The sequence below is a fragment of the Cornus florida genome, unplaced genomic scaffold, assembly GCF_030987335.1.
Source record: "Cornus florida cultivar Cherokee Brave unplaced genomic scaffold, ASM3098733v1 CherokeeBrave_3.0.0_Hap2_Chr11, whole genome shotgun sequence".
Classification (NCBI taxonomy): domain Eukaryota; kingdom Viridiplantae; phylum Streptophyta; class Magnoliopsida; order Cornales; family Cornaceae; genus Cornus; species Cornus florida.
Window position 1 is genome coordinate 96,881,819 of NW_026775581.1, and position 20,946 is coordinate 96,902,764.

The window sequence follows — 20,946 nt, forward strand, 5'->3', positions numbered from 1 at the left end:
ACACAAATACTCTGCTTCAAATATAGCGTTCACACTTGTTTCTTAAGTCAGTGGTGACACTTAAAAGGACTTTGATAAGGGGATATAGACAAGAGCTATCCATGTATCACTTAGTACAGGAACTCATTATATCATCATCGTTTGTTGCAGATTAATATATACAACTTCGCATTTGGCTGGTTCAATTTTGCTGGTATCAAAGTTTGCTTGCTGACAAAATTACCGGTCATCCACACAAGGGCAAAGGCAGCCAAATACAAGAAAAGCATTCATCTTAGTGTTGATATGCACCACAAAACACTGAACTACTGACAATAATTACGAGTAATTTTCCGTTCCATTCTTCCAAAATATGGAATGGACCATGCACAACTGCTCACGTTAATTTGACTAGTTTCTTATTTTTCTCTTGGATGACTTCTCCGCCTTGGTCTGTTTGTTCTTCATTACCTTTCCTGTTTCCTTGCGATCCCCACCTTCGTCGCCATGATAATCATCACCACTATTATCATGATCACCATCACTTTCCTCGGGCTTCTTTTTTGCAGGAGGTTTCTTACGTCCTCTAGCTTCCTTCTTCTGATCTCCATTTTTGTTGTTATTGTCGTTGCCACTTCCCTTGGACTTCCTTTTCGCAGGAGGCTTCTTACTTGCTCTGTTTTTCTTCACATCTCCTTCATCATCATCGTCATCATCACTGATGTCATTGTCATCATCATCTGTGTTGCTACCATTAAACTTTCGTTTCACCGGTGATTCTTTATGTCCACGGCTAGTTGTGTTCTTTTTTCCCTTTGATTTTGCACTCTTAGCATTTTCCTCTTCCCCACTTTTGTCAACATCTTTTTCACCATTCTTGTCTTTGCCTTTCTTAAAGGCTTGCCTTTGTGGTTTACTAGGTCCAATTGCTGCCTGAGTTCCAGGTAGCTTTTGTAACTCCGGTACATATGCTGTCGTCTGAGACACAAGAAACAAACCTTCTCAGATCAACTACTAAAACCGCAATAAGAAGAGGACTATTTTAGAAAATCAAGCGAAAAAGATTAAAAAAATTAAAATAAAATAAAAAAAGAGGAAAAAGAAGAGGAAACAAATGCCCTAGGTAACATACCCTGCCTCCAGCAGTGATAAAATCAATCTTCTTCCCTGTCATATAGTGGAAGCTTGTTAATATATTTATGACGCAATCAACAACCAAAAACTGGGATGGTAAATCTATGCTCAATGCAAAAATAAAATTTGAACAGAACAGGAAAAAAACACACATCAATTGATCACTTATAAGGTTAAGGAATTATTTAACAATATAGTGTAACAATTCACTTTGGATACAAAAACTAGTGTGTGTGTGTGTGTGTGTGTGTGAGAGAGAGAGAGAGAGCAGCAGCAGCAAAGCACAGTTAGCACGCAGAGCTGAAGAGCTGGATCAAGAATTATGTTGCAGAGCAGTGTCAGCAGACAAAAACTGTGTCACCTTCACTAATCAAGGTGTTAGGTGTACCATTCCATTGATGCAATCATGCAGATTTTCCTATCCTCAGTAAAAACAGGGGATGATTGCATGGAACTTGTACTTTGTAGTTGTAGTTGAAGAATATATTAATTCAAACTTTAAACTAGTTTTTCAACCAATTCCAAGGCACAGATTACATGCTATAAAAGCAGAGTAAAGAACCTGCTGAATGATTACCAGCTTTATGAGAGGTGAATCTGTCAAGCTCAAGACAGTACACGAATTTATTTACAAGAAGATAAAATTTCCCAAGGAATTCTCCATGAGGAGCCAAAGCTACTCATTGAGAATACTGGAACCAAATCCAAGCGCTACTAAAGCTAAGACTTTTTGCTAACTCAAGGCCATTAAGAATATAGATAGAACATTCCCCCCAAACCCCCCAAGCTACAGAAAGCACAAAAAGACTCAGTGATTTTGAAAGTAATCCTTGCAATTGACTGCAACAGATTTCGTAAAATTAAATTGGTGAAACTTTTTTCCTTTTACACTCTCCCTAGCATTTTTTCATATATCTACAGAAATAGAAAATATATTTAAATGATGACAAAAACAATTGTTCCTTCAGGAGATGAAGGAATGCTGGTCTGGCATTTAGTGAGAGAATATAGAAAGGTAGGGGTTTAGGTGTTTAGAGAAGAATTATAGGGGCAGACTTGCAGGCTTGAGAGGGAGAAAGGTAAAGAGAGAGGAGATTACTCTGCTGCACTGGCGGTGACAGCCGCACCGTGGCCGCAGACGTCCCACAATCAATGTGAACTAATCACTCCTTGCTTCCCACCTCGCGCACATACTCTACAACAGTTGCCCCTTCACCCTCAAACCAGCTGACAAATGAATATTATGCCACCCTCCCATTGCCTTACCCTCTCTTCTCTGTTTCCTCTTCTTTAGTGGTGCCCAGTTTGTTGTTTACAGAAAGGATGATGGAGAAAATGATGGGAAGATATATATTGGAGAAGCACAGTGAAACCTACTAAATTTATCAGTACTCGTGGCATTCTAGAATTGACAAATTTTACAGGCAAAAGGTCGAAATTTTTTGAGACAGTTGAATGTAATTTTTATTATTTCTTGTAGATAATAAAGTAGCTTGTTGGTAAAATCAAATCAAATATCTATTATTTGATAAAAGTGCCTACGCATCAATACTACCATTGAGTCCTCACTTTTAAGATATGGGGATAGACAATCGAAGAACTAGACATACAGCAGCAACCAAACTAGTATAATAAAGGTAATGTTTATTTGGAAAGTGACAGTCAAAAGCTTATTGGGTTGAATGGTTAGGAAACTTCAAGTTCCACACCAGTCTCAACCTTTCAGAAGATCATTATACAGGCAGATATGAATCTAATGGAGAAATTTAATAAAACGATGACAATAATGCCATTTACAGCCACTCAAACCACCAAAACAGATATGAGAAAAGTTTCAGCATTCACCAGTGCACTTTAGCTTGAGTAATATCACCTCAACCTCCCAGAGAGGAGGCTGAAGGTTCAAAATCCCAATCGGGACAAAGAGGGTGTGTGCCTCTCTGTCTGTCAAAGGAGGAAGAAGACGAAGAAGAAGAAGAAAGATTTCAGAAACCAAAAATTTTGCCTCAGACATGGAGCAATTTTAGGGGCCACTGATTGATGCAATGCTGAAGGTCCAGCTAACAAGAATGAAAACACAGATTCAAGTTTGAGAGCAGCATCTTTGGGTAAAATAAAAGAAGAGATGACATGTGTACCCAGTCTTCCCGTCCCATCACCCCAGGGAGGTGGAAGTGCATCGGATAAGCTTCTTTTAGACATACAATAGTTGTTGGTTTTCCAAAGAGATGCAAAAACATTTTTTTTTGGATAAGTCAACAATTTTTTTGGTTGTTAACCTATATAAGTTCCTGTCATAATATTACTGAAGGATTCTCCATCAAACTAATAATGCATCAACAAATCTTTCTATTAAAAACCACTCAAAGATCTCAAATTTGAACATCAAACAATTAGCTAGCTTTTAAGAAACATTAGTCATTAAAGACAAAAATTCAAACACAATGCAAACAAATCAAGATTTAGATGCTGACTAAATCTCAGTTGGAGTGGTGAAACAATATTTAAAGGATATGCCATGAAAGATTATCGCACAAGTCAGGATCCAGACCATCAACAAAAGCCTTGCCAGCCTTTTTTTCACGTGAATGGAAAATCCAACTACTAGGGAACTGACTACTATCTGCTTCAACTCCAACAGCCTTTTCAATGACCTGTAAAATCAATTGTTTTTTTGTCAAAATGATCACATGTATTATAAATATCTTACCATTAACTGTTCCAAGCTTCTTGCCCCATCGAAAATGAAACAACCATTCACATGGGAAGAGGCTGCATTCAGCATCAACTTCAACTGCATATTGAATAACCTACAAGTATTTTCTTCTACACTAACTTTAAAGAGTGCATGTTTAACAAAAAAATAGTTGGGAACAGTAAGAAAAACAGTCCATAGTAAATTATGATCCCCCACCTCCTTAATGCACTTGTGCAATGCTTCACAGTTTTCTCTGGACAAGCTGGCAGCGACATGCAGAGGATGAATTCTCGCCTGTAAAAAGATTGGAAGTGACAATATAGCAGTTAAAATTCAACATTTGGCTAAGCTAAGAGATGAAAGAATAAGGAAATCCACTAATTAAATAGAGTCGCACTCAAACGTAAATTAAATAAAAAATTCCCCCAAGTTTCATTTCATTAAACCAAGCCAAACAACAAGAAGGGAGTAGCAATCCCTAAAAATACATGCAGCTTTGAAAGAACCACTTCCAGAAAGCTGCTAACAACCATGACCATCTAAAAAACAAAGCAAAAGGAAACTTAGGAAAGTACATCCACCAAACAAAAGGAACGAGTCCCTGCAAACTAAAAAAAAGTAATCTAACATAAGAACAACAGGACGATATAGTGCTCCTATTCTTCCAACAAGTCTTGCAACTGAAGATCCAGAGTAGCATAAATGTCCCAAATGATACTTCTAGCTGTAAGTGAAACACTTTTTGTCTGTGTTGGTATCATGGATAATGACTAGTGATTATCCTTCATGAAATAATTCCTACAATATCAAAGTAGAATTTGGTCATCATGAAGCACAGAGAGAGGAACACCAAATTGGTTTCTTCTAATGGAATTTTCCCTTCCCTAAGGGTTCATTTGGTTAGATGGAAATTAATAGTGGAAAGTGAAAATGAAAGCAAGTGAAAGTGAATAAAAGGAAAATAATTTTCTAGCTTCCATTTGATTAACAAGAATAATCTTTAAGAAATTTGTAAGAAAGTACCATTTCATAGTTTAGATAGCATGAAAGTTGCAAGAAGATGTTATGGTTTATGTAAATTGACCTTATTTCTATTAAACACGATAATTGGCCTAAATAAATTTACATCGAATAAACATTTTTTATCTTTTTTAGAAAATAGACACAATATAAGAATCATAAGACATTCACAAAGGGATACAAACAATTATACTGTTTTTACACAGTCATGCATAAACACATACAAACCATTATACCATTCTTATAAAAAGTCATGCACAAACACATTTTATTTTAGACAGGTAAAAAAGGGCATAATTGTAAGTTCACATAACTTTATCAAGAAAGCAAAATTTTCCTGTGTTTTTTGGCCAAAAATTTTGTGGGAAAATTAGGAGGTCATGAAAAGTTACTTTCCCACATAAAATTTCTTTTCCTGCTATCCTAACTCTTAAAATGCTATAATATTTTCTATTTATCAAAAAAAATATATGCTGTAATATTTTCTGTTCCTTTTCCTTTTCTACTATTTCCATCCTAACCAAACCGAGCCTCAAATGCAACATCTACTGTAAAGTCCATATCCAAAACTTTAGAGTCATTATTAAAGTATTGCATACCCGCATCATTCTGCAAGTTGAGTTTTTGGGGCAGGGATAGAGAAAAGATAGGAATTAACACATAATTCTCTTAGCATAGAAAATCTGTTAATAAGTGTCTTAGTCATAGACTCATAAGTAAGAATATTTCTCCAGTTTTCGCCCACATCAAATTATAAAAAAGAAAAGGCCTTTCTCCCTTGAAGTACGTAACTATGCCTAGTTGATCAAGGAACACGCGGACTGCCCATATCAATTTTGTGCCATCTTAAATTGCCTAAGATCCTTTCTTCTTACTCTTTCTCATAACAGTTGAAATACAAAATGAAATCCACAGGTGCCAAAATATAAATCTATAAAGATAAATCAAAAGTCTGTAATAAAAATATTGGTGTTAGAGAATTTAAGGTACACTGACTTGGTACAGCACTTCATCTGCAATCCAATTGCCAATACCTGAGATATAACCCTGCAAAAAGACAGCATTTAAAAGGCAATATTTAAACTGAAATGAATAAGATAGCATTTGAAATAAATACAATTTACGAAAAGATGCATCTTATTTTAAAATATAAAATTTTCATATGCAGTTTACACTGCAAGCTAAAGTTCTTTTATGTTCGGTCAGAAATCATAAGAATCTAGCAATCATCAAGTTAAACAGTTTGAAACTCTTTTGAACACAGGCTGTCAAATAGTAATATATGAACTTCCTGTATGTGGATTCCATTTGCAAGTTTGGAAGAGATACAAACCGAAATTACAAAGGGAACCATTTTAAATATGAAGGATTAATGATTGAGCATGTCATCCTCAGACAAATTTTTCATATTAGACCTGTGTTTGTCTATTGACCTATCATTTGCAAACAATTAATTTGTTCGCATAAAAAACAATGTGCAAGCTTTGAAATTCTCTTCCAGATTCAATTTTGGGATGTTTTAGTCACCTAAACTTTCAATCTATATAACCTGATGTCTAGCAATAAGAGCATCTACAGTTCAGCCAGAGAGTTTATAGTCTGCAAATTCAGAAGTCAAAAGTACAAAAAGACATGTAAGCAAACTGAAAGCCCAGTTCTGACGATTTAGGTTGGGCCAGCACTATTGTGCCCTTGGCACAACCCGCCTCAACCTATGTAGATATTATCCGCTTTGCACACTCTTCGTGCTCACGGTTTTCAAAACACGTCTAAGTAGTTAAAGGATGTCCACACATATAAGTGCCAACAACCTCTCTCCCCAATCACCCCCTCTTGGGGCCCAATGTCCTCGTTGGCTCATGGGCTTGTGCCCCCACCACCCACTTTCCGGCTGAGGATTGGCTCTGATACCATCTGTCACAACCAGTCCCAACTTGTGTAGATATTGTCCGCTTTGTACAGCGTCTACAGAGTTGGCGGTTGTCTACACATGTAAGTGCCAACAACCTCTCCCCCTCAGGCGATGAGGGACATCAAAGCAGTATATTATTTTCTATAAATCAGAAAATAATAATAATAATAATAATAATAATAAAATAAATGAAAAATAAATAAATTTCCTCAGCTAAATGCTTTTTGTCTTCCTTATCCACAATGCAGCTATCATATCAGCAAAATCATTTTATCTTCCATATCCACGATGCAGCTGTCATTTCGAGTCAAAATGCATATAAACTTGCAGTTGGTTTTTATTGCACACTACCAAATTTAGAGAGCTTTGCAGGATATTGAGATGGTCCTGTTCAATATTATGCTTCTCCTCTCCTTTTCGTAGAGCTAGAGTTCAAAAGTGAGAAAAAGAATGTCTATTAGAATATCAAAATCCAAGACCCTTGCATAACATTGGGGCCACAAGCCCCATCCACTTGCTGTACAAGTTTTAAGACTTCCATATCATACTAGATTATCGACATTCACTAAAAAACATTCAGATATACAGTTGCTAAATTTGCTTTTGACAAAAAGAATGAACACTTCCTGTTACAAATTAGCAATTAACTTACATATGCAATTCATTAGACGATCTCTTGGATTACTATTAAATTGAAAAATTTAAGAATATTATTGTTAGCATATATGATACCACGATTTATGGAATGACTTACCATAATAGCAGAGATTTGACTATGTATATGTTAACATATATGAAAACCACGATTTATGGAATGACTTACCATAATAGCAGAGATTTGACTATGCTATAGAATATGCCATAGAATATACTTTAGAATAGGTTGTGACTTGATTTAGATTTGATTTAGTTTCCTTTCTTGTAATATGAGCATGTGCTCTTTTTATTTATAATACTAGAGCTGTGAATGAGTAATTCATCTCATTCAAGCCTTTATGCAATTCTCTCATTTCTCTTCTTTTTATATTTCTACTTGGTATCAGAGCCAACACCTTTCCACACCTTTTAACAACCTTGCTACTTATGCAACAGCCACCTTAGGCTGTTTGTGACATAGTGTGACGTTGCTATTTTGTGATCAAAAACATGTATTTTTAAATTGGGATAGTTGGTCTCCAACATCTAGAAGGACTTGGGTAAAAAAAAAATTAGTCTACAAAGAGGTTCCGGATATTAAAAAGGAGGCTGTTTGGCTATATGTAAGCGGGTAGCGCTCCTTAAAAAATGTATGTATTTGGATTTTTCAAGAATGGTCTGAGGAGACATTGTTATTGTTTATGGTCTGAGGAGAACTTTTGATTTATTAACAGAATTTGTGGTGTTTTTGGAGTTTTTTATTGTCGTGTGACAAATTATGGCAGATTCAGGGTCCTCGACTGTTAACTCATCAGAAAATCCAGGACTTCAAATCACCATAGTAAAGTTGGATGGTTCTAACTATTTGATTTGGGCACGGTCTGCCAAGATGTTCATTGGTGGCAAAGGCAAGATTGGCTATATTACTGGTTCTGCTGAGTCAGAGAAGGCATATCCACAGTGGTTTGTAGATAACGCTATGGTTTATGTCTTGGCTAGTCAATTCGATGCAACCAAACATAGTTGTTGGCTATATGTTTATGAAGACTGCTAAACAAATTTGAGATTCAGTTCAACGCACTTATGCTCAGAGGTTGAATAATGCACAAATTTTCCAGCTGGGAAATGTCATATTATGATTCCTTCCACTCTTGAAAGGATCCAGATGATGCAGTTTTATATGCAGGGATTGTGGAGAAGAATCGAGTGTTTCAGTTTCTTGCCAGGTTAAATGACAAGTTTGAGTATGCTCGTGTTCATTTATTAGGCTTATCTTCATTCCCTACTCTTAAGGATGCATACTCCTATGCGTTGTCAGATGAAAGTGGTCGGACTCATCCATTAGGTGTTACTTCCGTTGATCGTTCTGCTATGGCAGTTCGGTTCCCAACCTTTCAGGAACTGCACTATCCCAGTTAGTTCAGAGCTCTACCACCGATCTTCCTCTAGGACGACAACGCGGACGGTGTGACCATTGCAGAAAAATTGGTCACATCAAATCTCGTTGTTATGTTCTACATGGACGCCCACCGCAACAGAAACAACACAACAGCCTCGATCCTCAGCACATTCTGTTACACAACCAGTCTCGTTGTCAACTCCTGACAACTCTGCCTCTACATCTTCTGCCACAGTTACCTTGACTCAAGTTGATTTGGACAAGTTCAAGCAATTCTTTAACCAAATGAAGGCATCATCTCAGCCAACCTCCACTTATGCCCACTCAGGTACTATTGCGTCTACACATAGCGTATCAACATCTTCGACACCATGGATCATTGATTCTGGTGCTTCAGACAATATGACTGGTATGTCCTCACTCTTCCATAACTGGTATGTCCTCACTCTTCCATAACTGGTATGTCCTCACTCTTCCAATCTTATAGTATCCGCTCTGGCCATTGCAAGGTCCGCTTTGCGGATGGCTCTCCATCTTCCATTGTTGGGAAGGGTCACATATCAATTACTCCTTCATTAACTTTGTCAGATACACTTCATGTTCCAAAGTTGACTACAAATCTTATTTCTGTTAATAGCGTTACCAAACAATTATATTGTAGTGTAACGTTCTTTCCTTCTCATTGTATTTTTCAGGATCTGGTGTCGAAACGGACGATTGGTAGTGGGCGTGAAGTGGACGGTTTATACCTGCTGGATGATCCTTTGTCACCTCAGGCACATTCAGCTTCATTTTCTAATATTGTTTCATCTAATAAAGCCCAGCTTATGCGTTGGCACATGCGTTTAGGGCATATTTCTTTCAGTTATTTAAATCATTTATTTCCTTCCTTATTTTGTAACGTGGCAGTGTCGGATTTATTCTGTGAGACATGTCATATGGCTAACCATGTTCATTCCAATTATCCAGCTAGTGGTAATAAATCTGCTTTAACACCTTTTGATTTTGTTCATTCAGATGTGTTAGGTCCTTGCCCAGTTACTTCTAGTCTTGGATTTCGATATTTCGTGTTGTTCATTAATGATCATAGTCGTGTTACATGGATTTATCTTATGAAAACCAAAAATGAGGTATACACCATTTTTAAAAATTTTATGACAATGGTTCAGACTCAATATGGTCGTACCATTAAAAAATTCAAATCTGACCAGGGTATGGAGAACACTTATAGGGAGGTACAACGGTTATGTACAGAATTTGGGATTGAGCATCAGATGGCTAATGTTAAAACTCCTTAATAGAATGGTCATTCTGAGAGAAAGAATTGCCACATCCTTGACTTAGCCAGAGCAATCTACATCAGCATGAATGTTCCCCAGTCATTTTGGGGAGATGCAGTTCTTACAGCTGTTTACATCATTAATAGTACTCCTTCTAGGGTTCTTAACTTTGCAGCCCCACTCTCAATCTTACATCCGAATTCATCTCTTTTTTTTATTCCTCCGCGAATCTTTGAGTGTGTGTGCTTTGTTCAACAGATGGGGCAGACTCGTACATAGCTTAACCCCAAGGCTTTGAAGTGTGTGTTTTTGGGCTATTCTCACTCTCAAAAAGGTTATAGGTGTTACCATCCTCCCAGATGTCGGCGGTTTATATCCATGGATGTTTCTTTCTTTGAGCATACACCATACTATAGTGGTTCAGTTGGTTTTCAAAGTGAATGGTTCCCATTGAATATAATGGATGATCACCTTTTTCCGTCTTCAACTCCTCTACCGTTACCTGTTTCGTCTTCTACGATTCCTCCTCATGATAACCCTCCAGCAGGGGGAATTGTTCCTTTTTCACAGGTTTATGGTCGAAGATAACAGGTACAAGCTTCTACTCCCACGATCGACTGCCCTGTTCCTTCGGCACTAGCTCCGCCTTCTCAAGCTATTGTTTTGCTTGATGATCGCCCCATTGCTCTTCGAAAGGGTAAACGTTCTTGTACATAACTTATTTCTAATTTTGTTTCTAATTATGCTCTCTCACACTCCTATCGAAGTTTTCTTTTTTTTGTTGCCTCAGTTCCTCTTCCTTCTAATGTTGCAAATGCACTAGCATGACCTCAATGGCGTGATGCTATGACAGAAGAACTACAAGCACTTCAGAAAAATCAGACTTGGGACATGGTTCCGCTTCTATTGGACGAATGGCTATGGGTTGTCATTGGGTGTTTACAGTTAAGCATAATCCAGATAAGTCAGTTGCTCGTTACAAGGCCCAGTTGGTTGCCAAGGGTTATGCTCAGACTTATGGCATAGATTATCAGGAGACTTTTGCCCCTGTTGCCAAGATGAATACCATCCGTGTATTACTTTCTGTTACTGCAATTCGATCTTGGCCTCTATTTCAGTTAGATGTCAAGAATGCCTTTCTCAATGATGATTTGCAGGAGAAGGTGTACATGGTTCCTCCTTCGGGCTTTCTTTCTCTTGCTCATTCTGGTATGGTATGTTGTCTTTGTCGTTCTCTGTATGGCCTCAAACAGTCTCCTCGAGCTCAGTCTGATTGCTTTGGCACTGCCATGCTCAAGTTTGGTTTCCATCAAAGTGCATCTGATCATACCTTATTTTTACGTCATTCAAACGGTAAGACAATTGCTCTCATTGTGTATGTCGATGATATTGTTCTTACCGGCGATAATACTACCGGAATTGCAGGCCTCTATTGTTGGAAGACTTGAGATGCTTCAACGAAACTTCCTTTGGGGGGGTCGTGGAGTGGAGTTCAAGTATCATCTTGTCAAATGGGAGCAGATTTACAGGCCTTTTCAGTTAGGAGGGCTTGGGATTAGGAGATTGGCCCCTTTCAACAATGCTCCCCTTGGCAAGTGGCTTTGGAGATTCAGCAGTGAAAGACATAGATTATGGAGAAGGGTTATTTAGTGTCGCTTTGGAGAGGAGAGGGGGGTAGTCAGCTAGACCAGTCACGTCTACTAATGGAGTGAGGGTGTGGAGGGCCATTGGGAAGGGGTGGGATGAATTCTCCAAACATATTATATTCAAAGTTCGAGATGGAAGGAATGTCCAATTTTGGGAGGACTCCTGGTGCGAGGATAAGCCATTGGCTCTTTTGTTCCCAAGGCTGTTCAGGATTGTTGTTGACAAACATGCTATGGCTGCTGACTGCTATCGCCTATCGCCTTGATAGCGGGAGGTTGTCTTGAGATGTGCAATTCCGGCAATCTTTTCAGGATTGGGAGTTGGATGATGTCACTGGTTTGTTGGCTCTCTTGTACAAACAGGAGGTGGAGGGCACTGGGGCAGATTCCCTGATTTGGGTGCCTTCTACACAAGGGATATTCTAGGTCCGGTCCTTCTTTGTGTGCCTCTCTGGTTTTTATGGTACCACCTTCCCGTGGAAGACGGTGTGGCTGTCTAAGGCGCCTCTTAGGGTGGCCTTTTTTGTGTGGACTGCAGCTTGGTCTTGGTCCCCTACGGTACTTCTTGAGCATTGAGGTGGCTCACTCCAAGGCTGGCATTTTCATCTCTCAACGCAAGTATGTTCTTGACTTGCTTTCTGCTTCTGGTCAGCTTGGCGCTCGTCCTGCTGATACTCCGATTGAGCAGAATCACCGGTTGGCTGATTCTGAGAGAAAGTTGTTGTCATATGTTGGTCAATATCAACGACTTGTGGGGAAACTCATCTATTTATCCATGACTCGACCTGACATTGCTTATGCCGCAAGTGTTGTGAGTCAATTCATGCACTCTCCTCGTGCCCCTCACCTTGATGCAGCTATTCGGATCCTTTGCTACTTAAAAGGGTGTCCAGGCCGTGGTATTTTGTTTGCCAATCATGGTCACTTACGTCTTGAGACTTAGACAGATGTTGATTATGCAGGATCAATTTCAGATATGAGGTCAACTTCAGGTTATTGTATCACTATTGGTGGTAACTTGGTTACTTTGCGCAGTAAGAAGCAAGATGTTGTCTCTCAATCTAGTGCAGAGACAGAGTATAAGGCTATGGCTCTTGGGGTATGTGAGTTGCTATAGCTGAAAATCTTAATGATAGACTTGTGCCTTCCAGTGTCACTTCCATTCTCACTCTACTGCGACAACAAGTCTGCCATTAGCATAGCAACAAATCCCGTTCAGCATGACAGAACTAAGCATATAGAGGTGGACCGTCACTTCATTCGAGAGAAGATCATCTCTGGTCAAATTTGCACTCCATTTGTCACAAGCTCTCAACAGGTTGCAGACATTCTTACAAGGGGCGTCAGCAAGATTGCGTTTGAGAATGCATTGTCCAAGTTGGGCGTTTCAGATATCCACGCACCAACTTGAAGGGGAGTGTTAGCATATATGATACCACGATTTATGGAATGACTTACCATAATAACTGAGATTTAACTATGCATATGTTAGCATATATGATAGCCACGGTTTATGGAATGATTTAGATTATAGAATATGCTTTAGAATAGGTTGTGATTTGATTTAGATTTGATTTAGTTTCCTTTCTTGTAATATGAGCATGCGCTCTTTTTATCTATAAATACTAGAGTTGTGAATGAGTAATTCATCTCATGCAAGCCTTTACGCAATTCTCTCATTTCTCTTCTTTTTATATTTCTACTATTATTCAAGCTAATAAGCAAACTAAAGTATCAAATACTGTTAAAAGAATTAAATTTTTGGTAGTAAAATTATATATTGATACACCAAAATAAATTGCTAATATTTAATTAACTCAGATAATGCTATAACATATGACATAAAAAGCATAAAGAATTAAAGCTTATTCTGAGATGGAGCCAGATCTGCTGTAACAATAGAATGGACGAACTCACATCTAAGATATAAAGCACACCAAATTACAAGAACACATAAAACACAAACTTATACAAAAAAAACACACACACATCAACACGGAAAAGATATCAAGAAAATGAAAGAACGTAGAGTTAGGTCACTATCCAGAATAGATTTAAGAAGAATTTGGGAAGTAGAATATCGAGATCAGAGAAAATAGCGTGCAAATTTTAGCAGATCTAGGTTTTGGGCAAAGAAAAACTCACTTGGAGCATATGTAGCAATAGAGAAAGGCCATAAAAGCTATGAGGACTACATAAGACAAGTTAAGAAGTGACTGGCAAAAAAACAGGAATGAAACAATATGATTCCTTTTGGTGTCGGCAGGTCATATCTGGCTTGACGACTGAGATTAGGACGCTGAAGTAATCTTCTCATAAAGAACATTACACTTCTGCCTGACTCTAAGAAAGAGAGACATGTTTGACTCAAAGATGATAGAGATGACAACAGTATAGACAAGCCACGTTCCTTGTGCAAAGTCAATGCCATGAAAGTAGACCTGCTAATATGTGGAGCACTTCATTGCATCATAGTGAGGCTTATGGGGGGAATCCAGGAATGCAGCTAACCCCGTAGCAAAAATCGCCTACACCATAGGTGAAATGCTGTTCCTTACTTTTCTCTAAGGGGACAATCTAGAGAACATAGGGGCATCCTATTGATTCAAAGGAAGAAAAGCATCACTGACTAATCCAGACTACAATATCGACATGGACACTGCCTCACTTTTAACCATATAAAGGCCTCTTCATTCTTCAATACTTGGGAGGGGACTGAATCCAGAGATTATGAAACTCCTTCAAAACATTATTAAAATCATTTACTTCCTCCTTCACAAGACTGACATCTGGCCGTTGAGTCTTTGGTGATTTATCTCTCTGTCATAAGCATCTAGATAAAAGGGGGAGGGAAATGTACCATGATGAAAGCAATTAACATTCTTGACTCTCGAGTACACAAAACACGGTGCATTCTTTTGATTACAGTGAACACTTTGAGCTTAACACTGATCCAAGGTCCTTGGTGGCACATAAACTTTGTCCCGTGTATTTGGTTGGGGATTCTATTGATTTACCTCTCTATCATAAGCATCTAGATAAAAGGGGGAGGGAAATGTACCATTATGAAAGTAATTAACATTCTTGACTCTCAAGTACACAAAACACAGTGCAATCTTTTGATTACATTGAACACTTTGAGCTTAACGCTGAACAAAGGTCCTTGGTGGCATATAAACTTTGTCCCGTGTATTTGGTTGGGGATTCTATTCTCGCCCCCAAGTATGTTACATACATTCAGGTTATATACAGTACTGATTGCTTGAGTTTACTACTTAACTGGGAGAAAAAATTAAAAAGAAGAAAAGAAAGGTCTCTTCATTCTTCAATACTTGGGAGGGGACTGAATCCAGAGATTATGAAACTCCTTCAAAACATTATTAAAATCATTTACTTCCTCCTTCACAAGACTGACATCTGGCCGTTGAGTCTTTGGTGATTTAACTCTCTGTCATAAGCATCTAGATAAAGGGGGAGGGAAATGTACCATGATGAAAGTAATTAACATTCCTGACTCTCAAGTACACAAACACGGTGCATTCTTTTGATTACATTGAACACTTTGAGATTAACACTGATCCAAGGTCCTTGGTGACGTATAAATTTTGTCCCGAGTATTTGGTTGGGGATTCTAGTCTCGCCCCCAAGTATCATACATACATTCGGGTTATATACAGTACTGATTGTTTGACTTTACTACTTAACTTGGGGAAAAAATTAAAAAGAAGAAAAGAAAAGAAACAATTGGAAATTACTGCCAAAGCTATTCTAGAAAGGCTTTTGTAAGGGACTAGCCACATAGAAATACATTTCCAACCATTGACCATGTATATTGGGAAATCCCCAAGGGTCATTAAAGAAGTTCTCAGGAAAACTTTACATGCGGGCATAATAATCTTAGAAAGTGTGAGCAAATAAAAGTGGTTCCAACCTGATCAAGTAAAAGAGCCTTAATTCCAATCTTCTTCTTGCTCAAGGAGTTAACCAACTCATCTATTGTCATAGGCTCTAATAATGCATCTGGACCTAGATCAGATATCGGGGGCACAGAAGCTGGCTGTAACAGTGATACATTACATCAGCATAATGAGAATGCATTCCCAAGACAGATAAACATTGAAAACTTTATCACAAATGGATAAATGGTATAAAATTACATCTTTGAGCAAGCGAACTCTTGCAAATCGCCTCTTATCAGTGAATGAAAACTCCAAACCATCATCTAGCTGCACAAAGTGAAGAAACATTGATTTCTTTTTCTTTTTATTAAAACACTTCTAAACAATGGAAAATGTAAAACATAGCTTCCGCATGCATCAATTGAAGAACTAAGACGCACTATTGTTTGTTGCACTTGCATTATTTCAAGGACAATAAATTATACAAAAAATTTAAAATCAGTAAGGAACACATGAAATTAATTAATGTTTATTGGTAAACTTCAGGACTCACAAATTCCCCTCCTTGCCCACTACTAATTATTCTCCTTTACCCAATGACAACTGACAAGATCAATTAGAGAAAGCAATACTAAATAGCCCTCCAGGATGTCAAAATAATAAGAGGAATTGTTTATATACAAATTTGTGCAAACTTCTACATACAGATCTCCCTTCCCCCACCCCCTGGGGTTACCTAAAGAATATTTATGAACTATACCAATTTGAAAATCTAATTAGAATAAAGGAAGCATTATGAAATCATCGGGCATTTACTACTGTTATGAACAGGACTATACATCCTCATCACCAACATCTGGTCTTCAAATGTTACGTTATTAAAAGGTTACATGGCACAGACAATTCAGAAACATATGCACATAAACTTGGTAGACTTTTCAGTAGGCACCTACCAAAGGAAACCTCTGTAGGTAAAGCTGCATAAAAGCTTTGCACCTATCAAAGGAAACCTCTGTAGGTAAAGCTGCATAAAAGCTTTGCATTGACTCGTATATCAACTAAAGTTACTCAACCATGTCAACTCAGAAATAGAGTGGCCACACCAAAGATTATGCTGTTAAAGAGAAGCGATACCATTTCTTTTTGATCCTTAAATAATGTAACTCCATCAATATACCACAAAACTGAACAATAGTTTATTCTAACTAAACCACATCCAGTTAAGCTGAAAATCCGTAAGCAAATTCGTTAGCTTAGGGCAAGCAGTAAAAAGTTATTATCCTCCTCAAACAACTGCGCGATACCATTTCTTTTTGTTAAATTGATTCTGCCAAATAGACAGATTCTTTTATGTGACTTCAACTAAATAGTCATTCAATACACTACAACAGCATTTTCCTGTGTGGCAAATGTTCTGTGTAAAAGAAAAACAAAAAGAAGTGACAGTAGCAGTAAATTGTGGTGTTTCTTGACAACGGTGCTGTGTTAAATGTGTTTTTAAAAAAATTGGTATTATTGTTGTTGTTGTTGTCGTTATTATTGTTATTATAATTATTTTGTAAGAAGTGAGTATGCTTAGATCTTCTAATATACTGAACAAATGAAGCTGACTTTAGATATTTTATTTCCAGTTAGACTAATTTAGACAGTTCCCAAAAAGAACAACAATATTATAGATTAGAAACTAGCAAGTAGACAACACTGGACAAGTATAACTACATGCAGTGCAATAACATTTTACTATTCCGATTATTTGCATCCTTGATTTCAAGGTTCGAAGACTCAGCCAAACCCAAAATGACTCAGCTGAGTCAGCACAGGATTGAACCCGCTAATTTGAGTTCTATATACATGACACCACTCATGAATCATCTTTTTTTGTCAGATCTGCATGATTGAACATATAGACGCCAAAACAACTCCTTTTCTTATTCAACTACACCACTTCTACCTATACCAAACCAAAGAAGAAAATTCACTCTCCTACAAAGAGATAAGCCTTGAAAATCAAACATGAGATGAAATTCAACAGTCACTCCGCATATCCTTTGGTTTGCAAGGATAGCCTGGGCATGCACCATGTTGCTTGGATAGTTGGATGTGCACCACGTCCACCGAGGGACATTCTCCTAACTTGTTAAAGTAAAAGGAACTCTTAAAATCTGAAAATTTATTCTGAATTTTGAGTCAAAGATGATGGGCATAAAGAATTGCAACATGTGAATTCTCAAAATACATAATTAAAATCTTCTCCCAATTTGTAATTTTTTTTCAAAACAAATTTTCCATTTCTTTTGATGAGCAAATTTTGGAAAATGCGGCAACAGCGCATTAACCTCTTGATCAATGAGTGCCTTATGTGGCATGCCATGAATGACATCTGGAAAAGCAAGTTTCTATAGATCAACCATCTAGAATTAAATCCACCAGCAAGACATGAATCTTTGAGACTTTTAGTTTGAGCTTCTTCGACTGGAGAAGGTAATTTCCTCCTTTTCCTTTTAATGTTAGATTGAAACCATATATATATATATATATATATATATATATATATATATTTATTCGAATGGTAACCATATATTTTTATTACATTCTTTATTTTGTTTGTTTTCTTCTATTTATTTTTGTTTCACTTTTTAAAAAACCAAAAAACAAAAACATAAAACAGAACAAAATATACCATATCTGGGAGAACCTTCATAGATTTGTGATATGTATAACTAATAAAAATTTGAAGCAAGACTTATGTTTTGGTTTCAACCACATGTATTTTTTTATTGTATTGAATACTTTTTTTTTGATAAGTTTTTATTGTATTGAATACTTATCAATCAACTTCTGTGTAATATTGTAGCAAACTAACTCAATAGCACCTATATAGAATTTGAACAAAACTATACGTGTTAAATGGTGTGTTTTGTTTCTTTATTTCTCTATTTTATTCTTTCTACCGTTTTCTAAATTTTTCACAATTTCCATCCTGTTTAGTGTTTTATGTAGTATTGTCACGTGTCACCAATATCAATTGAGCAAGATGCAATCAAGTTAACTGCGTGCCCAACAAGTCAGATGCTCGGTGTTGAATCATGCTTGTATTATAAGTTTAAAAGAAGATAGTTGCACATATAGTACAAATAATTGATTGACAAAATAGGAACTCTTACTTCAATAAACAATTTGGAATACTTGGAAGGCCACTCATCAGTGTCACTTACGGCAGACCTGTTACCAACAAACCATTTTCACAATCAATCACTGCAAACTCTTTTACAAATGAATATCACGAGCATCAGATATGATTTAATTTAGACATCAAACAACTTTTTTTATCAGTACATTTTTGTTAAAAGGGACTAGTCCCTATGTACACACAAAGCATACAGCCTACATAGAAAGACCTAAATAGGCAAAGAATGAAATCATCCAGAAGATATAACAAAGGTTCTCTAAAATCAGACCCCTTTTAAAAACGGCATGGCACAAAGAGAAACACAATCTACACTCAAGCTCTTCAAACTCTAGAAACCAACTACCCACCATCTTTCAAGCAAATCTAAAACAAAGAGGCACTACCAATCACCCCCAAGAAATTAAAAAGAATTCCAGATTTCATAAGCTTTGTCGTAATGCATGAACAAGTGATTAATTATATTCTCATGTTCTCAAACAAACAACCTACTACTCAGAAGGGCACAAAGAATATATTAATCCTTTACCGCCTCCATATCATAATATCCTCCCGTCACTACTCACCTGAACAGATATAACCTATTAGAAAAGGAATCCACTACCCCAAATCCGTCAAACATGTGATGTCTATAGAACCAAAGCCCCCAACACATGGAAACAACTACTCACAACATATAATTACTCAACTGAAAATTCTTCTCCCCTGCAATTCTGAAAAAAATTGAGCTCATCCACCGAGTAATTTAGCATGGCTACCACAAAAACTACTTAACACAATTTAATTACGAAGTATAAGCAACTTAATTAGACTTTATGCTACCAAAGGCACTGAGACTAGTTTTTATACGTTAAATGCTATAGAGAAACCTTGTAGAATAAGATAAAATAGTGATGATATTAGAAATAATAAATCCTCATAGAAATTTTCATACTACCTTTCCATTATTAAAATTATTACACTACTGTAAAACTCTTCGTTTAATAATCACCTAAAAATAAAGAAACCCATTTTCTTCAAATTCATCTACAAAACATACTGAAATCTCACCTCTTATATTTTGTAACTGCAACTCCTTTGATGTATATAGCGCCCGCCATTCCTGTAAGAGAATACGAATAACGAGGCAAATAATTAATATATACAGAGAATATAGGAACAAAAACAAAAAGAAAATGATCTCATAAATCCAATCAATTATTACATGCAAAAACTAAACTGAGGCTAACATCATTATTTGGCTAAAATATTAGAGTCCGAACTTAAGCAACAAAAAGAAAAGAAAAATCGTAAGCAACAAATAGAAAATCAACTTAGAAATGAGGCTCCATTGTGTAAAGAAAAATTTCTCGGGCCCCTCTTTAATAAGACTTTAAAAAAATATATATCTAACTTTTTTCTTCCATTGCATATTCTCAGCAAACAAACAGAGCTTTAATAATCGCCCCAAATCTACATTTCTAGGCACATGAATATTAGATACTAGCGTGAGTGAACTAGAGATTTTCTAGGGTTTTATCAATTGTGAAATCGTACCGAACTGGAAAGAAGGAAAAGGTGGGGAATCGAGCTCGAGCCACATGTTCTTGCCCTTCCGGTGAGCGGCGACAATGGTCTTGCCGAGGAGAGAGGCTTCGAAATCCGAAGGCAACACGGCATCGATGACCTTGGTATCGTCTGAGATTACCGATCTCTTGATCTTCCTGCCGATACAATGGTCTGCGATTGCTCTTCGAGCGGCTTCTACCTCTGGAAGCTCTGGCATTGTCGTCAATGGAGTTTCGCGCGCTTTTCGTTTACTGGAAAATTGTGGGGTTTTGGTTAGGTTTTTGTAAGGTTTCGGAGAAGATGGATGGATGAGAGGAGGTGGACCCGACACTACTTGGTGCAGTCCCTCGACCAATCAAAAGTCGAACATCTAATTGACAAAGAAACAAAGCGGAAAAAAAACATGGCACATCATTAAAAACAAATAAATTTTTTTTTCACATTAAAGCAATTACTGTAAATGAGAAACTGCTAGACTACCTCTCCACTTCCCAATGTTGTTCCCATTTACAATGTTTAAGCCCTTGAAAATAATTACTATAAAAGCTAGATGGTGACGGTTGAGTCTGTTTGTTTCTTTTTAATAAAAAAATAAAATAAATTTAAAA

General features: G+C 37.1%; 1 protein-coding gene across 2 annotated transcripts; it reads right to left on the bottom strand.

The window, feature by feature from the left end:
- Positions 1-85: 85 nt before the first annotated feature.
- LOC132283131 (formamidopyrimidine-DNA glycosylase) lies at positions 86-20,684 on the bottom strand. 2 transcript variants are annotated; one of them, XM_059785037.1, is made up of 10 exons: positions 20,327-20,684; positions 19,841-19,892; positions 18,768-18,825; positions 15,862-15,930; positions 15,636-15,761; positions 5,828-5,878; positions 4,028-4,105; positions 3,824-3,923; positions 1,112-1,146; positions 86-957 (listed from the first exon to the last, which is right to left on the bottom strand). In XM_059785037.1, the coding sequence occupies exons 1-10, from the start codon at positions 20,553-20,555 to the stop codon at positions 391-393; spliced, it is 1,365 nt and encodes a 454-aa protein (XP_059641020.1). In that variant the 5' UTR covers positions 20,556-20,684; the 3' UTR covers positions 86-390. The 2 variants fall into 2 exon arrangements, with proteins under 2 accessions (XP_059641020.1, XP_059641019.1); XM_059785036.1 differs by lacking the exon at positions 3,824-3,923 and adding an exon at positions 3,665-3,767 and having other exon boundaries at positions 20,327-20,683.
- Between the last annotated feature and the right edge of the window lie 262 nt (positions 20,685-20,946).